The sequence below is a fragment of the Pecten maximus genome, chromosome 7 (genome assembly GCF_902652985.1).
Source record: "Pecten maximus chromosome 7, xPecMax1.1, whole genome shotgun sequence".
NCBI lineage: Eukaryota > Metazoa > Mollusca > Bivalvia > Pectinida > Pectinidae > Pecten > Pecten maximus.
The window spans coordinates 21,398,980-21,417,168 of record NC_047021.1 but is presented as its reverse complement, the minus strand read 5'-3'; the positions used below and the strand labels follow the sequence as shown (position 1 = coordinate 21,417,168).

The 18,189-nt window shown below is 37.1% G+C and overlaps 2 protein-coding genes across 4 annotated transcripts in view; both read right to left on the bottom strand.

The window, feature by feature from the left end:
* Positions 1–3,559: 3,559 nt before the first annotated feature.
* LOC117331122 (tripartite motif-containing protein 59-like) lies at positions 3,560–4,291 on the bottom strand. The gene has a single exon (XM_033889716.1). It carries the CDS (start codon positions 4,289–4,291, stop codon positions 3,560–3,562), a length of 732 nt encoding a protein of 243 aa, XP_033745607.1.
* Positions 4,292–9,668: 5,377 nt separating this feature from the next.
* Positions 9,669–18,189, bottom strand: part of LOC117331897 (transketolase-like protein 2) — a 59,204-nt gene continuing 50,683 nt past the window's right edge. For all 3 annotated transcript variants that reach the window (XM_033890859.1, XM_033890860.1, XM_033890861.1), the window contains exons 7-9: positions 17,661–18,083; positions 12,679–12,895; positions 9,669–11,370 (exon numbers count right to left, since the gene is read on the bottom strand). In XM_033890859.1, the coding sequence (XP_033746750.1) occupies positions 11,198–11,370; positions 12,679–12,895; positions 17,661–18,083 (813 nt within the window). In that variant the 3' untranslated portion in view covers positions 9,669–11,197. The remainder of the gene's footprint in view (positions 11,371–12,678; positions 12,896–17,660; positions 18,084–18,189) is intronic.

The window sequence follows — 18,189 nt, the reverse complement described above, 5'->3', positions numbered from 1 at the left end:
TATTTATGAAACAGATAAGAGCGTGAAGGCATTTATACGAGAACAACGAAAAGTGCTGTACATTCTTACGAAAATGACATCAATCGGCACTACGTCAGTTAATTATGGGGCGCCGTTTTACTATTTATTAAAAAACTGGATATCCATAATTCGAATTTTGGATATCCATAATTCATTTTTGGATATTCAAAATTCGAATTATGGATATCAATAAATAATTTTGGATATCCAAAATTAATATTGGACATCCCAAATTCGAATTATGGATATCAAAAAATGAATTATGGATATCCAAAATTCGAATTATGGATATCCTAAATTCAAAGCATTTTAAGATATCATAAATTCGAATTATGGATATCCAAAATTCGAATTTTGGATATCCAAATATCATTTCTTGATATCACTAAATCGAATTTTGGATATCTTAAAATGCTTTGAATTTAGGATATCCATAATTCGAATTTTGGATATCCATAAATCGGCGAAATGTTAATATTTTACTGTCTAATGATTTCTCCCTGCTACATCCTGTTCCCGCGGGCGCGTTTTTTCGTAGGATCGGAAGTCATCGGACTTCACTATACGAATCAATGCACATGATAAACAACGTTGCGCTGCCAAAATCTTCCCCTTAATGTGCCGCAGTATGTCTGTCGCCATGTTCTGTTTTGTACAAATTCCTCCGTTGACTTGTCGGAGCACCCTAAGTAGTAACTTTTGGTAAATGTTGTATGTAAGGGCCTAACTGTCTGGGGAAGTTTGTCCTTTGGAACTCCTCTGCTGTATTCTATTTCGTAAAAGTTGTTTCCGGTCCATTACGCGTATTTACAAGTTCGTAACAAGGGTCGGTTTTGACCGGTAGTAGTGCCGGGAGCAATCCAATTTGATAACACTGAGCATTTTTGGATATCACAAAATCGAATTATGGATATCCAAAAATACATGGAATTTAGGATATCCAAAAATACATGGAATTTAGGATATCCATAATTCGAATTTTGGACATCCAAAAATGAATTATGGATATCCTAAATTCGAATTATGGATATCCAAAAATGAATTAAGGATATCCAAAATTCGAATTATGGATATGCTAAATTCAAAACATTTTAAGATATCCTAAATTCGAATTATGGATATCCAGAAATGAATTATGGATATCCTAAATTCGAATTATAGATATCCAGTTTTGTTAATAAATAGTAAAACGGCGCCCCATAGTTAATACCAGTTTATAACGCCGTTATGTAACTGTACGTGAAAGAATAGAAGAATGTACAGTACTTTTCATCGGTTTCTTAGTGCGATGAACGAGTGTATCACGTTTATTTGTACGACAAAATACGTTGATCGGGTGCTCTAGCTATATCTACCTACCAAGTGTTAATGTTGTCCTTCGTGCCGGTTACATGACCACATGAATACGAGGACCGACGAAAACATCCCGACAAAGACGTTGGACACCTTACATTATAATCCGGTCGAAAAAACAAACAGAACTGACGGGGAAAATATTGAATAATGAATTTATTCAAAAACATGACGATTGTTGTGCTGTTTAATCATGAATGCAACATTAACTCACATGCGTATACAAACATTGCAATTCTAGCGTTACGGTTTTTTCCAGACGACACATACTTCAGTCTGCATTTGTATTGTGCAAAGACGTTGTGCATTTGCAGTGACTTTACTTACCTTCTAATATGAATAATTAAAAATCTGCACCTTCCCGTCATCATCACCAACCCACACTTCATTCCCATGTTTCGTCATGCATGACGGCGTGGTATTCATAGTCAGCAAGGTCGTTAGTGGCTCGCAAGATGGACTCAAAAGTTGAACACTCTGACTGAATACTTCAGTTACCAAAATATTGTCTCTGGAATCAAACATGACCCCAGTCAGCTCAAATGCTCCCGCTATCTTGCCGGTCGCTACACTGGGTCCTCTATAGATGAGTAAGAGAGATATATCCCCATCAAGAAGAACAAGCTCACTTCGTCTTTCATTAATTTTGTTAATCATTGCTACTCGTGTACCAGTGCTGTTTACGCAAACTTCGTCTGGTAAAACAAATATGTTCCTGTCATATCCGTCTTTCTCACAACGTTTTATCTCTTGACCCCGTCTGTCGTACCTGACCAACACACGTGTACTGATTCCTGTAGCCGCATAGCCGTCCTCATCGTATAGCGTAGCATAAATATCCCCACAAGGACCAGAGCAAATGCGATTTGGTTTAAGGGGATTGGTACTTAACCTCTGTATAATCTCACCGTTCGGCAGATTCATCTCCTTGATACATTCCTGATTTGTACAGCAAAACAGTAATCGGTTATCTCTAGTTACTGTAAAACCATCGGTCTCGGTCCCCAGGTTGACGACCTGTTTAATTTGTCCAGATCTGTTGGAAAGGTGAACACTATTTTTGTTTTGGAATTTTAGCCAACAAGCACTTGGTTGTGGACAAAGCATACAATCTATCCCACTTTTTTTGGAAAATTTAAAGGAATTCATATGTGCAACTTCCGAAAACCGAACCTTCTAAAAACCGAACACCTCTGAATACCGAACGAATTGATATTGTACGGAATCGGTCCTTCTTTATTATGGTATTTAAAAACTTCCAAATACCGATCCCTCTGAATTCCGAACACCGGACCGATTTTGTCTCCGGTTCCTGATAAAGTATACCAAAAATTACTTCTGAAAACCGGCCTTACCTGAGCGATTATGACACGAGGTCAGGCTAGTCAACCGTGAAACAACAACTGTGACGGGTATTGTGTGAAGCCAAATTGTGTCTCGATCGGGACTTACGTTTACATGTAGGTGATTTGTACAGGTAATCCAATAAATACCCTGAGGGGCGTTATGATTGTAGTGTATAATCAACACGGTAATTAATACTAATTATGAAACAATGCCACACTTCATCGAAGCGCAGCAGATTCCATGTTAATCTTCGCAATACAAGTAGAGCTAGGAGCCTGAGTTTCGCATTCTAATCTAAATGAGGCCCAATAAGGGGTGTTCTTGCAGGGTCATAACTATACACACTGAAATGATGCCAGTGTCCGATGTTTATTTTTTAAGGCAATACCGATATCGGGAATACCACCGGTATCAAGTGATCAATTGTAATTCATATTGAAGCAAGACATTTTCACACACTTTCATATCATTCGATTTCCGTTTTTTGTAAAATCATTAAATATCCCGTATTAGGCCCCACCACATGGCGAAGCAACAGAATGCAGGTCGATCGTGAAGTGCAGTAAATGTATAAAACTATATAAGACTACAGTTAGTCATTTTAATTTCTTATATAATCTGTAATATATGCATTGATTTACTTTCATGATATTCATATTCTTCAGACAAACCAAATTATCTATGTGCGTATAGTAGGCCTAGTGTCGGTTTGTAATCGGGTACAATCTAACATCGTCCGACCAATTATATTCGGAACTCGACCGGTTATTTTGACCAACTTCTCCAAACCGAACCCTCTGTAAACCGAACAAATATCAATGTCCCATGCATGTTCGGTTTATAGAGGTTCCACTGTATTTGATTTCCTCCTTGTCGAACCAACAAAGCCAGAGGACATCTTTATTTTGCCATCTCCTTCCTCCTCTACGATACTAACAAACTTCATCGCAGTAGTAGCGTTATCTCGTCTAATAGTCCCAAACATTTGCTCCAATTTCCCACCATTGACGGTTCCTGGCAAGAATTTCAGGTTCTGTATGTCAGGCTTTGGGATACGACTGGTGACCGGGATCTCCACGTCCCTAGCGACCATGATCACCTCCACGTAGTCGTTCGTCTTCTGTAGCTGAGCCACCTTCTTCTGGAACATTTTTATTCGGGACACTTGTTGTGTCAGTGCTATTTCCGTGTTGTCGATGGCCGCCGTATTCTTATCGAGCTCAGTTTTATGTTTCTCTACTACTTCCTTGTTTACGGTGTCCACTTCACCTTTGACGACATCAGCACGTTTTATGATTTCGTCACCAACGCGACTCGCTTCCATTTTCTGATCCTCCCTAATTTTGGCGAGACCTTTCAGGTCAGATTTGATCTCATCAAACACCTGACATTTGTCCTTTTCTACCTGTTCCAAGTCCTCACGGATAGACTGAGCGGCGTTCCGTAATGTCTGTAGTTTGTGTCCTGCGTGTTCCCCTTCTTCAATACAAACTCCACAGACAAGAGGGTACTTTACACACGACTTACACACCATGAACACCCTTTCACTTGTGTGTTTAGGACACTCCATTGTGTGTTATGGCGAAGTTCTCAGAACAAAACGATGTTTCTGTTAAGAAATGTTCGTTTGTACTTTGTTATCAGTCACGTGACTGATTATGTAATACGACCACGACATTTGTTGATAGCTCACACGATTATCTTGACTGGCAGTGATAATCATTTTGTTTGATTTGATACAAGACATGCCAAACAACCTTTGGGTTTAGTCAGGAGGTCACAATATATACCAAGTACATATATTCTGACAAGCAAAAACTTAACTGAATTGTTTTCTTTGGATGAAAGTGAAGTGAGGTGTTTCGCTTGTTTTACGGTATTGGAGCTTTTGTGGTCATTAATGCCAAGGACCTAAAGGTGTGGATGATATGAGATGACCAAACACTCTCAAAAGGTCGAATATCAAATATTGATGGGGACGAGCAAAAGACCCAGAATTCAATCAATTTCATAATATATATTTTCAAAAAAATTTCAAATATGATTGTGTGAATTAAAACATTGACAAGCAGTTTACAACGAACCCCTATCAAAACGAATTCATAGTTCGATAAAGTAGTACAGCCGTTTCGTTCACGTAGGGTTTGCGAACGATGCTAAGATAAAACTATCCTCTTTCATAATTGTATCCATACGTTTAGGTGAAATAAAATAATTTTCAATTTAATAAGGAGTTATTCCCCTTACGTGCGTAAGTTTACTATAGATGACCAATGGATTTGCCAAACATAAAAGTATTGATTTAAAGAAAAATAAAGAATAAATCTATGTCCATGTTTTAAGTATGTTGTCAGAATACATCTGAGCATTTTGTATGTATGTTGTTAGAATAATTCTACGTCCAAAATAGTATGTAGGTTATCAGAATAAATCTGACATTTTGTATGTATGTTGTTAGAATAATTCTACGTCCAAAATAGTATGTAGGTTGTCGGAATAAATCTGAACATTTTGTATGTATTTTGTCAGAATGATTCTACGTCCATGTAGTATGTAGGTTATCAGAATAAATCTGAACATTTTGTATGTATGTTGTCAGAATGATTCTACATCCATATAGTATGTAGGTTGTCGGAATAAATCTTTGTCCATGCATATATGGTTTCAGAATAAATCTGTGTCCATATTTTCAGTATGTGGTATATTATCAGAATAAATCTATGTTTCTATATGCTATGACTTATAGCTAGGACCCAGGAAGGTCTGAACGGAAGGAAGATTTTTAAAAACAATTACATCTGCATCAACACAAACAAGTGACCTGATGGGCCTGTGTCACTCACCTGTGTCTAATGCAACTTTGAAGTTTATCTAGGTCATTTATGCCGATATGACGTTGATTTCGATTTTATTCCACAGTTGGCTAGCTTTTTTTCATTTAAATGAATTTTTCGGCATAGCGGTATAATACTCTTTTGGTCCCAGCTATGACGCGACAGGTGGCGTTACTGGTCAAGTTGAAGTATGTTATTGGTCAATGTAGCGGTAAACGCAAAATGCAGATATGCAGTTAAAAACGAAACAAATTAAGATTGAATGCAAGCTGAAGAAGTGGATGTATCTTTTCAAATGAGGCATTGATAAAATCATATTCCTGATTCAAATGCAGTCTTATTATAACCAAAAATGATCCAAACTGATATAATTTTGTTATCCGTGCTGAAAAGCATTTGTTCGTTGATTTAATTTTTACCAGCAGTTTTACATTATAACCAGCAGCATTAAAACTATATGCCATTTATCTTTTTTTAAAGATATTTTTTGTTTAGCCTACTCTTGATCCAAGATTAGGTCTCTGTGTCTCTTATATTTAGTCATCCAGATTTTTAATGATTTTAACACATTTGACTCCTGTGACCTTGAATGTAATTAATGCAAGGTTATTTCTTTAAACAAATTTGGTACCCCTTCATCCCAGTATGCTTCAGACCCAATAACAGGTGTCTATGTCTCTTGGGTTATTATCAGATGAGGGATGCCACATCACCGCATTATATATATACATGTAAGCTCGCTTTGCCTTTCTGGAGAGGTCAGCTGAGAACTATCAGAAATTTTCCATCAACTAGGTGAAAAAAGACAAATTGTAGCATTTTGGTAAACATGGTGTATTAACTGGGAAGCAACCACTAGTCAGTTTTAAGGAATTTATTTTGTGTATGTTTATATAGCGAACTTTTCAATTTGACATTGAATAGGAGTGCTGTACTCCTCTCAAAATGAAGACTCTTCTGGACACACTTGTCCACTGTAGTTTGAATCGGTCCCCACACACCAGGTTTCAAAAAATCAGTTGAACAAGAGATCCCAGAGGGATCTTGGCGCCCACCATTGAATGATCTTCATAGGTTCCATGTCAGATTGATCTTTTCTCTACTTTTCCCTTCATTTTACTAATCTGTGCAAATTGAGACATCCCTCCAGTACTTTTCAAACAAGGGAATCCTAGCTATATAAGAAATTTGAGATTTAACGATAATGGCTCTTTGTTTGCCAGGTTGTTTTCAGGACAGACTGGTCCAAATATTCAATACAAGGGACCAAGGGGAACCTACTTATGAAATTTGAGAAAGATCCATTCTTTACTTTGAGAAATAGAGATAACAAACTTCAATTGTCAAAATCCAAGATGGCAGTCTGTCGGCCATATTGTTTTCCAATTGATCTCAAAATGCAATAAGCATAACGAGGCACCAAGGGGAATCTCCATATGAAATTTCAGAGAGATCCATTCAGTACTTTCTCAGAAATAGTGATAACAAACTTCAATTGTCAAAATCCAAGATGGCTGCCTGTCGGCCATGTTGTTTTCCGATCGTTCCCAAAATGCAATATGCATAACTAGGCACCAAAGGGAACCTACATATGAAATTTGAGAAAGATCCCTTCCGTACTTTCTCAGAAATAGCGATAACAAACTTCAATTGTCAAAATCCAAGATGGCTGCCTGTCGGCCATGTTGTTTTCCGATCGTTCCCAAAATGCAATATGCATAACTAGGCACCAAAGGGAACCTACATATGAAATTTGAGAAAGATCCCTTCAGTACTTTCTCAGAAATAGCGATAACAAACTTCAATTGTCAAAATCCAAGATGGCTGCCTATTGGCCATGTTGTTTTCCGATTGGTCCCAAAATGCAATATGCATAACAAGGCACCAAAGGGAACCTACATATGAAATTTCAGAAAGATCCCTTCAGCACTTTCTCAGAAATAGCGATAACAAACTTCAATTGTCAAAATCCAAGATGGCTGCCTGTCGGCCATGTTGTTTTCCGATTGGTCTCAAATCGCAATATGCATAACTAGGCACCAAGGGGAACCTACATATGAAATTTGAGAAAGATCCCTTCAGTACTTTCTCAGAAATAGCGATAACAAACTTCAATTGTCAAAATCCAAGATGGCTGCCTATCGGCCATGTTGTTTTCCGATCGGTCCCAAAATGCAATATGCATAACAAGGCACCAAAGGAAACCTACATATGAAATTTCAGAAAGATCCCTTCAGTACTTTCTCAGAAATAGCGATAACAAACTTCAATTGTCAAAATCCAAGATGGCTGCCTGTCGGCCATGTTGTTTTCCGATTGGTCTCAAAACGCAATATACATAACCAGGCACCAAGGGGAATCTTCATATGAAATTTGAGAAAGATCCCTTCAGTACTTTCTTAGAAATAGCGATAACAAACTTCAATTGTCAAAATCCAAGATGGCTGCCTGTCGGCCATGTTGTTTTCAGATTGGTCTCAAATCGCAATATGCATAACTAGGCACCAAGGGGAACCTACATATGAAATTTCAGAAAGACCCATTCAGTACTTTCTCAGAAATAGCGATAACAAACTTCAATTGTCAAAATCCAAGATGGCTGCCTGTCGGCCATGTTGTTATCCGATTGGTATCAAAACGCAATATGCATAACTAGGCACCAAGGGGAACATTCATAAGAAATTTGAGAAAGATCCATTCAGTACTTTCTCAGAAATAGCGATAACAAACTTCAATTGTCAAAATCCAAGATGGCTGCCTGTCGGCCATGTTGTTTTCCGATTGGTCTCAAAACGCAATATGCATAACTAGCCACCAAGGGGAACATACATATGAAATTTGAGAAAGATCCCTTCAGTACTTTCTGAGAAATAGCGATAACAAGAATTGTTTACGGACGGAGGGACGGCCGGACGGACGGAGGGAGGGACGGACGGACGGACGGACCACGGACCACGGACGCAGGGCGATTTGAATAGCCCACCATCTGATGATGGTGGGCTAAAAATGTAGGAGGAGATCTCCAGACAAAAAAAAAATGAATACTGAAATCAAAGAAACGGCAATCACTTTTTCAAAAACAGTCAAATCAGACGTCTTTTCAGGGAAACCCAACTTCATATCATGATCATAATATATACCAAGTTTGAAAGAGATGAGTAAAAAAACGAAAGTTTACCCTGGGCAGACAATGCCATACCATAATACTCCTGTCAAATTTGACGGGCATATAAAACAAAAGCCCTTGGGCCTGAAGGGTAACCTGAGTTTTGAAATATTCAAGCTAATTTAATTGACCCTTTTTGGCCCGCCCATAAGCCCCAGGGTTTCAGTCAGGGCCAACATGTGCATACATACCATCAAGCTGTCATCCAGTGTTGATAATGTTAAGAAAGTTGGAATGAATTCCAATAGAAATCAAACAAATGAGAGTCAAAAATGTGATTTCCCTATATATAAACTATAAACTTTACCCCCTACCCCGGGGGAAACGCGAGACCCTATGGTCATGAAATATACAATTTTGGTTAAAACACCTTCAGACCCTTCCATCTATGAAGAGTATTTGATTCTACCTTATTTAGGTCTTGAGAAGAAGTTAATTGAAATTTCAGTTAATTAAGCCCCTCTGGGTCAGTCAGTGCCAATATACATGTAGTTTACAACAGGCATCCCATACTGAAAATACTTACCAGGTTTATATCATTTCCAATGGTAATAGGAACAAATAATGCTCAAAAATGTGATTTCCTTATATAAACCATATAACTCGCAATTTTGGCTTTGGCCATGGAAACTTCCTGTCAAATTTCTTTGAATTTGGGTTCAGCGGTTTTGGAGAAGAAGTTGAAAATGTAAATTTGTAAATTGACGGACGACGATGGACAAAAGGTGGTTAGAAAAGGTCAATTGAAACTTCATCTCAGGTGATGTAAAAAGGCGTCGGGCTGGCGAATGGTCAGGTTTTTTACCCCCGACACACGCCACAAATAGCCCCTAGAGTGTGGCGGATTGCTCATTCCAGGGGTAAAGGATAAACTATTTTCTTCCTTTGAACAGGCAAGCTGATGAAGCTAGATATTATATGTATCAGAAAATAAAAAACAAACATCATTTTTTTTCTAAAAAATTATAGATTATATTTATTTCAGAAGACAGATATATAATAGCTATAACTTTGCTGTAGATAAGAAAAAAGTTGTCAATAGCGTGATAGGAACCCTAGGGCAGAGGTTCTAGGCTGATGCGAATAACTGTTACTCACACAACAAACAATTCCATTCACCAACAGATATATTACATCTGTTGGACATGAACTACTACCGATAATTACCCACGCAAACCAATAACAACAAGGGACTAACTGTAAGACCAGTTACAATGTATTATTTCTTTCTCTTTACATACAAACTCTTACAACTGAGTGAGAACTCATAATGATAGAAATACTTCATCAAAAACAATAATGCACCAGAATCTATATAATCTTGTCTCAGGGTTTCATCTTTGAGTCAAGTCAGCCATGGGAGATATTTCAATTCTCAGCTGTCTAAATTTTGAATGTTTGTTGCAATTTTTTTGTTTTTTTTGTGACACATACCTGATTTATTTCAAAATTAAAGTGGTACATTATATATTGAGCACAGTTGTATGCAATTGATAACATAAATGATGTTCTATTTTGGAAACAGACTTTCCATTCCAACTATTCCCAAATACATCTAATTATTTGCAATTACATTTGGACTTAAATTAAAACTGAAAAATTATAATCGCTATGAAAGCAAAACAGAAAAAATTAATCCATATGAAAACTATAAAACGGAACAGCTTTAAGTGGTATGAAGACAAACTGGATTTAAATAAATTGAAAGAAAATAACTTTGATCTGATGGATGGAAGAAATGTCAATTTCATACAGTATAAACCTGATCTGATCCTCCTGTTACATTTCTCTGGTTGTGGTATACCACACCAACAACACACTGGGTAAACACATACAATTCTCTAAAGCTTACATATACCTGTGAACATGAAATCTCATGTACAACTTCATTATAAACAGAAATGTTTGCTTATAAATCTACAAAAAAGCACTTAAGTACACTCCAGGACTTTGTGAGAGGAAGCCCAGCTAGCACATTGCTACACTACAGAAGGTAAATTCTCTACAAATCAATAACACTCCTATTTTATAGGATTTTTCATGATGTTCCATCAGTAACAAAATTTTGACATGAATACAACAATTACAACTTGGATGATAATCAATTATTAAACTTCAAAAGAAGTTTTCTCCAAAATAACAAAATTTACAAAATATCAGTTTTTCCAGAAATATTTCCATGTGACCTTCAGAGACTAAAAGGTCAATTTTCCCTCTAACTACAATTTGCTACAAATACTTTACTTCTTCCCTGTAAACTGCCAAGAGTGTTATACATTGTATTTGAAAAATATCCTTAATTTCATGTATATCAAAAAGTTATTTAGAATGTGATTCAATAAAATGAACAAAAGGTTAGTAAGATCCAACGACAATCTGTTGTATATGATATCAGTTGGTGATCCGGCTTCCATACAATGTCACATAGTGATCTAGTTTAAGCCTGGCAGACTTCTATACAATGTCAGTTGGTGACTTAAGCCTTGCACACTTCTTTCACCTTTTTAATGATACAGCTGGCACTGATACCATACTTCTCCAGTAGAGCATCACTCGGGCCACTGCGGGGAATCTCTGTCACTGCCATTTTGTGGACTGCAAATTCTCCATATTCAGAGACTGCTGCACAAACTGCATCTCCAAGTCCACCTAAAACATACCAACATAAGGTGTTCATCAATATATTGTAAATTCTATTTATTGTAAATTCTAACACAATACAGACATTGTTATTCACACACTAGCAGCTTTTCTCATTGTTTCCTTTTCCATAACTATTATACAGTTGAACACGGTTATATTGAAATCCTCAGGGGATGGACAAATATTTCAAATTAATCATTTTTCAATATAACCAGGGTCCAAACCTGTAGCTAACATATTTCAGCACTGTCATATGTCAAATAGCACAACATTGTATAGTTGAACTACATTTTATTTACTCAGTAATTATAATTTGTTCAACATGATTATATTTTCACAGTTTCTTAGAAGTAAAGTTAAATTAGATGGAAGAAGTCTTTGACTGTTGTTTGTTTTTGGTCATTCGATCTTTTAACATTAGCTATATAAGCATGAAATTCAGGGACACACTTGAAAAACACTTCCCAGTACATCCAGGGTACTTTCCAAGAAACAGTGTGTGTAAGTGTTAGCCACCTTTTCACGAATCGTTTGAGGGTCATCATCAATATCACTGTCACCTTTTTACATTTATTTTCTATCCATGGCTTGGATTAATTCAATTTTTTTTCCATGGTTAGTTGTTTACGTTTTTCGTTTGCAGAAGCCATTATAAACACAGCTTCCTTTTGGTATACTCGTAAACTAATATAGATTCATGCTCATAACAAACATATATGATAATTACAACTCACAATTTATTTGTATTGAAGAATAAGAATTTGATTTTTATCTATCTATTAATCGGATGGACATACCGTGACGGCAGGTCATCGAGGCCTGTCATGGCGACTTTCAATTCAAACAATATATATTAACAATGGTTTAGCATTGCCAGAGGCAGTATTTTCCAAAACAAAACAAAAAACATATTGTTGCTCATTTGAAACAAGTTAGACCAAGATGATGAATATTCCTAACTACAACCTTGCTTCATCTTTAATAATTCGAGTATGCATGCCTGACAAACTTTTTAAGGGAAACAACACCTAGGCCTAGCGGGCCCCTGCTAGATGTGATCACAGCTCTCTCTGATGTCACTCCCAGTTAAAAACATGAAAAAAATGATGTTTTCTATTATTGGGTAGTTCAACAGATAAAATCATTTATTTTTTCAACATTCATGAGGTGATAACAACATTGGCTTTCTGGACATATTTACCATGAATTGCATTAGCGTAACGATCATCTTCTTTAACTAATTATTTACTGGAAGCTCATTAAATTTTATATATTCACATTATGTACAGATATTATGTAGGAGCTAATACCCACCCCAGGCATAATGGTCTTCTACAGTGATGATACGACCGCCTGTAGCACGAGCATTTTCCGCAATGGTTGCCTTATCCATTGGCTTGATGGTGAAGGGGTCAATCACTCGGATGTTCAAACCATCTGATGCCAATATGTCTGCAGCCTTCAGAGCCTGGTGTAGAGTCACACAGCAGCCAATCACAGTGACACAGTCATTGTCAGACTGGCGAACCACCTGTAACAATATTCACAGTTTTATTACATTTATTTCTTGTAACCTTTGTATTGGTCTAAACAAGGCATCACAAGCCATACTTTGGTTTGTTTTTGTTTAACATCCTATTAATAGCCAGGGTTATTTAAGGACGTGCCAGGTTTTGGAGGTGGAGGAAAGTCGGAGTACCCGGAGAAAAACCACCGGCCTACCGTCAGTACCTGGCAACTGCCATACACATCACCTATCATCCTGCTATAAGCCAATGTACATGAAGTTACTTGAGCACTGACAAAGATTTTCAATGAATAGTAACTATGACCCTGACACCCTGAAATGAGAACTCGTTCAGGTATTCTCATCCTTGACTTCATACTTGACCATATGAAGAATGATCAAAATCAATATGAAAATGTAATTACTAGAGTGCATGGCAACAATATGTGAAAGGAACACACACGCACATACAACATACATATGTACATACGAACGAAACACTATGTTCCATCCCTGGTCACAAGGGTATGATTGTAGTAAGACTGTCTTTTCAAAAATCGAAAACAATAGTGTGACATATGTCAGCTGTATTTATTTAGAGGTTATATGTTATATCAATAAACCATTCAATTTTCTATTCATTTCATTCTTAAAGCTGACAGTGCAAGTTAAAAAGCATCCAATTGAGATTAAAACAAGGATGGATAGTATTGCAACAGCAATACAAAGTCCCCTGCCTGAACCAGGAGTGCAACTATTTATTTCCCATTTTTTAAACTACGTGTTATACTGATCACGTATACCAAGTTTCGTTAAAATCGGAGTAGTACTTTAGGAGGAGTTGTCCGGACAAGCCTCAACCAATGAGAAGCCAGCAGCCATTTTGAAAAATGAATTTTTGAAAAATAAAAATGTGGGATGCACAACTACATGTTATACTGATCATGTATACCAAGTTTCGTTAAAATCGGAGTAGCACTTTAGGAGGAGTTGTCCGGACAAGCCTCAACCAATGAGAAGCCAGCAGCGATTTGAAAAATGAATTTTTGAAAAAAAAAAATGTGGGATGCACAACTACATGTGATACTGATCATGTATACCAAGTTTCATTAAAATCGGAGTAGTACTTGAGAAGGAGTTGTCCGGACAAGTCTCAACCAATGAGAAGTCGGCGGCCATTTTGAAAATTGGTTTTTTCGAGAAAAAAAATGTGGGATGCACAACTACATGTCATACTGATCATGTATACCAAGTTTCATTAAAATCGGAGTAGTACTTTAGGAGGAGTTGTCCGGACAAGCCTCAACCAATGAGAAGCCAGCAGCCATTTGAAAAATGAATTTTTGAAAAAAAAAAATGTGGGATGCACAACTACATGTGATACTGATCATGTATACCAAGTTTCATTAAAATCGGAGTAGTACTTGAGAAGGAGTTGTCCGGACAAGTCTCAACCAATGAGAAGTCGGCAGCAATTTTGAAAATTGGTTTTTCAAAAAAAAAAATATGGGATGCACAACTACATGTTATACTGATCATGTATACCAAGTTTCATTAAAATTGGAGTAGTACTTTAGAAGGAGTTGTCCAGACAACTATTGCGTGACAGACAGACAGACAGACAGACGGACGGACGGACGGACGGACGGACGGACAGATGGACGGACGGAGGGTAAACCTATAGTCCCCCCGTTTTTCAAACGGCAGGGGACTAAAAATAATACATGTACAGATTTCAAACAATCATTTCCGAGACATCCCCCAGTTATGCATGTTAGTGTCATATTTAAAGGACGGGCAGACATTTTTCGTTTTTGTTATACATGGATACGAACCGCTATCAAAGCGTGTGCATTCATTGAGACAAGTATCAGTCTATCGATACATGCGCAAAGCGACACATCTCTCCATTATATATAGTATACGTTCTCAATACACACGCAAATGGGTTTTTGTTTACATTGTACGCAATGGCAGAACTTGGATATGGAATTTGAAGAGGTAATTTTATATGTACGGTAAACCTCCGATTAATTCGAACACGCGGATAGTTCGAACACACATTTTTTTCTAGAAAAACGGTAATTTTTTAGCTAGTAATAGTTCGAACTCTGGCTGTTTATATCAGATACCATTTCGGATAGTTCGAACTTGTCAAATGAAGAACGTAAAGTAAGAAGCTCGCGACGACCCGGCCCCGATGACCGGGCGAAAAAAATTGCCAAGATTTAAATTTGATCAACAAGCACATTTAGTTTATTAGATTGTATGCGTGATCATTAGAATGCGTCTGTGATTTAATATATGCCACATATTTTAGCGTTAATTCAGTTTTTGTTACATTGCAAAACACACCACGCACGAGACAGCTGATTGCAAATTTAGGCCCCGACAATGTATAAGTAACATGCGATATTTGTATTCGCGCTGTGTATGGCAAACTAAGAAATCGTCCGTGTATTTTCACATATAACTAGTGTTAACTTAGCATTATGATTATTTAATTGTGACTGGACATCTCTTAAGTATTGCCAATCAAGGTATTACATGAAAACCTGGGACCTCACGCTAGGTACATGTAAGCAGGCCACGCGAGGTGTCGCTAGCGGCAAAGTTGAAAGGATCGACTGCCCGATCGTGCTGAGTGACGTGAAAAGCATTCATATCTAGTCAAAACAATCCACAGGTGTCCCAATTAGTGATGGATAATTATGCAGGTATCAACTACGTTTGGTAGATAATACGACTGGGCATATTTAAAAGCAGACATGTTGATATTCTGGCCTAATTTTACCAACATATAACGCCTATTTTTACAGTAGTGCTTTCGTAAATGCAACAGGTTATGTAGACTGCTTTTGACGTATTTAAGAGACCATTTATTACAATAATATAGCGATAGTTTCTCATTCAGATAAAAAAAATATAACCATGCAAAGATTATACTGTACAAATGTTTAACTTTTGTGTCATAAATGAAACGTGTACTGTAATGTTTTGGGGCCTACTGACAGTACTGTAGCTACGCATTGCCCGAGCGGCTTCGCGCAATAACCATCATCAGTTATCGCGAAACGAAGAACGTTAACGATCAATTAACATTGAATTAAATGAAATACTATCATTTTACTTACTTGTAAATGTGCCATTGTTCAGGCCGCCGTTATTACGTATCAGATTTACGATGGATGTGTTTGTGTCTAATGATTTTACTCCGCCGAGATTTTCGCCGATATTGACTCGAATAGTTCGAACTCACGCTTATTTTCTGAAGCATAATTTCGAATAATTCGAACAGGTTCGTCAATATTTATTTAATTTTGTTCGAACTAACCGGAGGTTTACCGTACATATATATTTTATTTTACAATAAAAGAAAGAAAAGGAAATATTGACACTACAAAAAATTTGGGCCACAACAAAACATGCACCTAATAATATTATAAACAGAGTAAATATGACTAAATTCCTACCCGAGTCTTTCCAGTGGGATATGCAGCAAGAATAACTTTACAACTGTTACAGTATTATATCCATAGTTTCCATCGAAATATTTTCCGTGTCTTCCTATCATTTGTGCACGTGTCATAACGCAATTAAAGCGTGATTAAACAGCACTACTGCACTACAACAGCCCTAGTGTAGTGTAGACAATAGTAACACATCCGAGGAGTTTCGAGTGCTAGCTAGTGTAGACGCAAGTAAAAATTGGAACTTCTCAGACTGTTTACTTGTTATCAAAATGGCTGCACCCACAAAAAACACGTGAGAAAATGGATAGAGTATTTGGGATCAATTCATTATGCATTTTTCAACATTTATTTGGAGACTTTATTTTGAACAAGATTTGAAAGATAATTGAGAGACACTAACCATCTTTCTGCTCATGTTACAAGTAAGCGATTCTTCTGTTTGGTGTCGTTCGCGAATACAGTTGTAGGTCACGTGATGTACAGATATAGTGTAGAAGATACAGGTGTGTCACCGTGAACACCTGAGGTTAGAGTGAATGTGAGTGTGATGATGCACATTATTTTTATAGCAGCGGCGGCTTGGTTGTATCCATGCATAACAAAAAAGAAAAATGTCTGCCCATCCTTAGATACGACACTACCATAACTGGGGGATGTCTCGGAAACGATTTTTGGAAATCTGTACATGTATCTTTTTTTTAATCTCAATTGGATGCTTTTTAACTTGCACTGTCAGCTTTAAAGAGGAAAAGATGAGAAAAACACGAGGCCCATGTATTTTGAAATACATACAGTTGATGTTTTAGTTTTTAGATGAAGAATTTAACACATTTTACCAGTGTGATCTTTAGAGCAGGTCAAGGTCATAGGTGTTTCATTTGAAACTATCTGATCTTTCATCTCAGCATACTACATGCCCATTATCATGACCCTTGGCCTCTTGGTCATTGAGAAGCCATTTAAAGATTTTAACACAATTGACCCCTGTTACCAGGAAAGCAGGTCAAGGTCATTCGAATGAAAACACTGGTGTAAATATGAACCAATATTCCAAAACTGTTGAGGCATTTTTAAGACATGAAAAAACTGTTGATGCTTTTTTTTTCAATTGTTACTGACAAATTAATCAAGAACAGATTATATATATTATTGTAAAGTAGTTAAAAATCAAATGTGAATGTAAGGAATTATCAATGGAAAAAGTCTTTTAGAAATGTCAAAAATATTGCACAACTGTGATTAAAATTAAAAGGATTAACTTTAATCATTTAGAATTCAAAATATTATTTTGAGGTAGACACACATAGTTTAAATACCTGAGCCTTCCCAATCTGTAAGTCAGTGTGTTCATCATACAGAAGGCTGGTTGGTGGGCGACTGGTTCTGATAAAGCACACTCCCTTGGTGTTTGCCGCCATTTCAATGGCACGCTCACATGATACAGCATCACTTGGGTAGAACACTGTTGACCCAGGGATGGAACGGAACATGGCAATATCCTCCAGAGCCATCTGAGAAGGGCCATCCTCTCCGATAGACACTCCACAGTGGGAGCCCACAAAGTTGGCATTGGTTTGTGATATGGCCCCCATCCTGATCTGGTCAAAGGCTCTTGTCAGAAAGCAGGCAAATGTGCTGATGAAGGGCACTGTACGATTACGGCAGCCACATCCAATACCAACACCAACCAGATTCTGCTCCGCAATGAAACACTCAATAAACCGATTCGGGAACGCGTTCTGCAAATGGAACAATTTTGATATGAGAACATTTTGTTAAATGATGTGTCCAGAAATAACAGAAGTACTAATGCATAAGATTATATACATAAAATTCAATAATGGT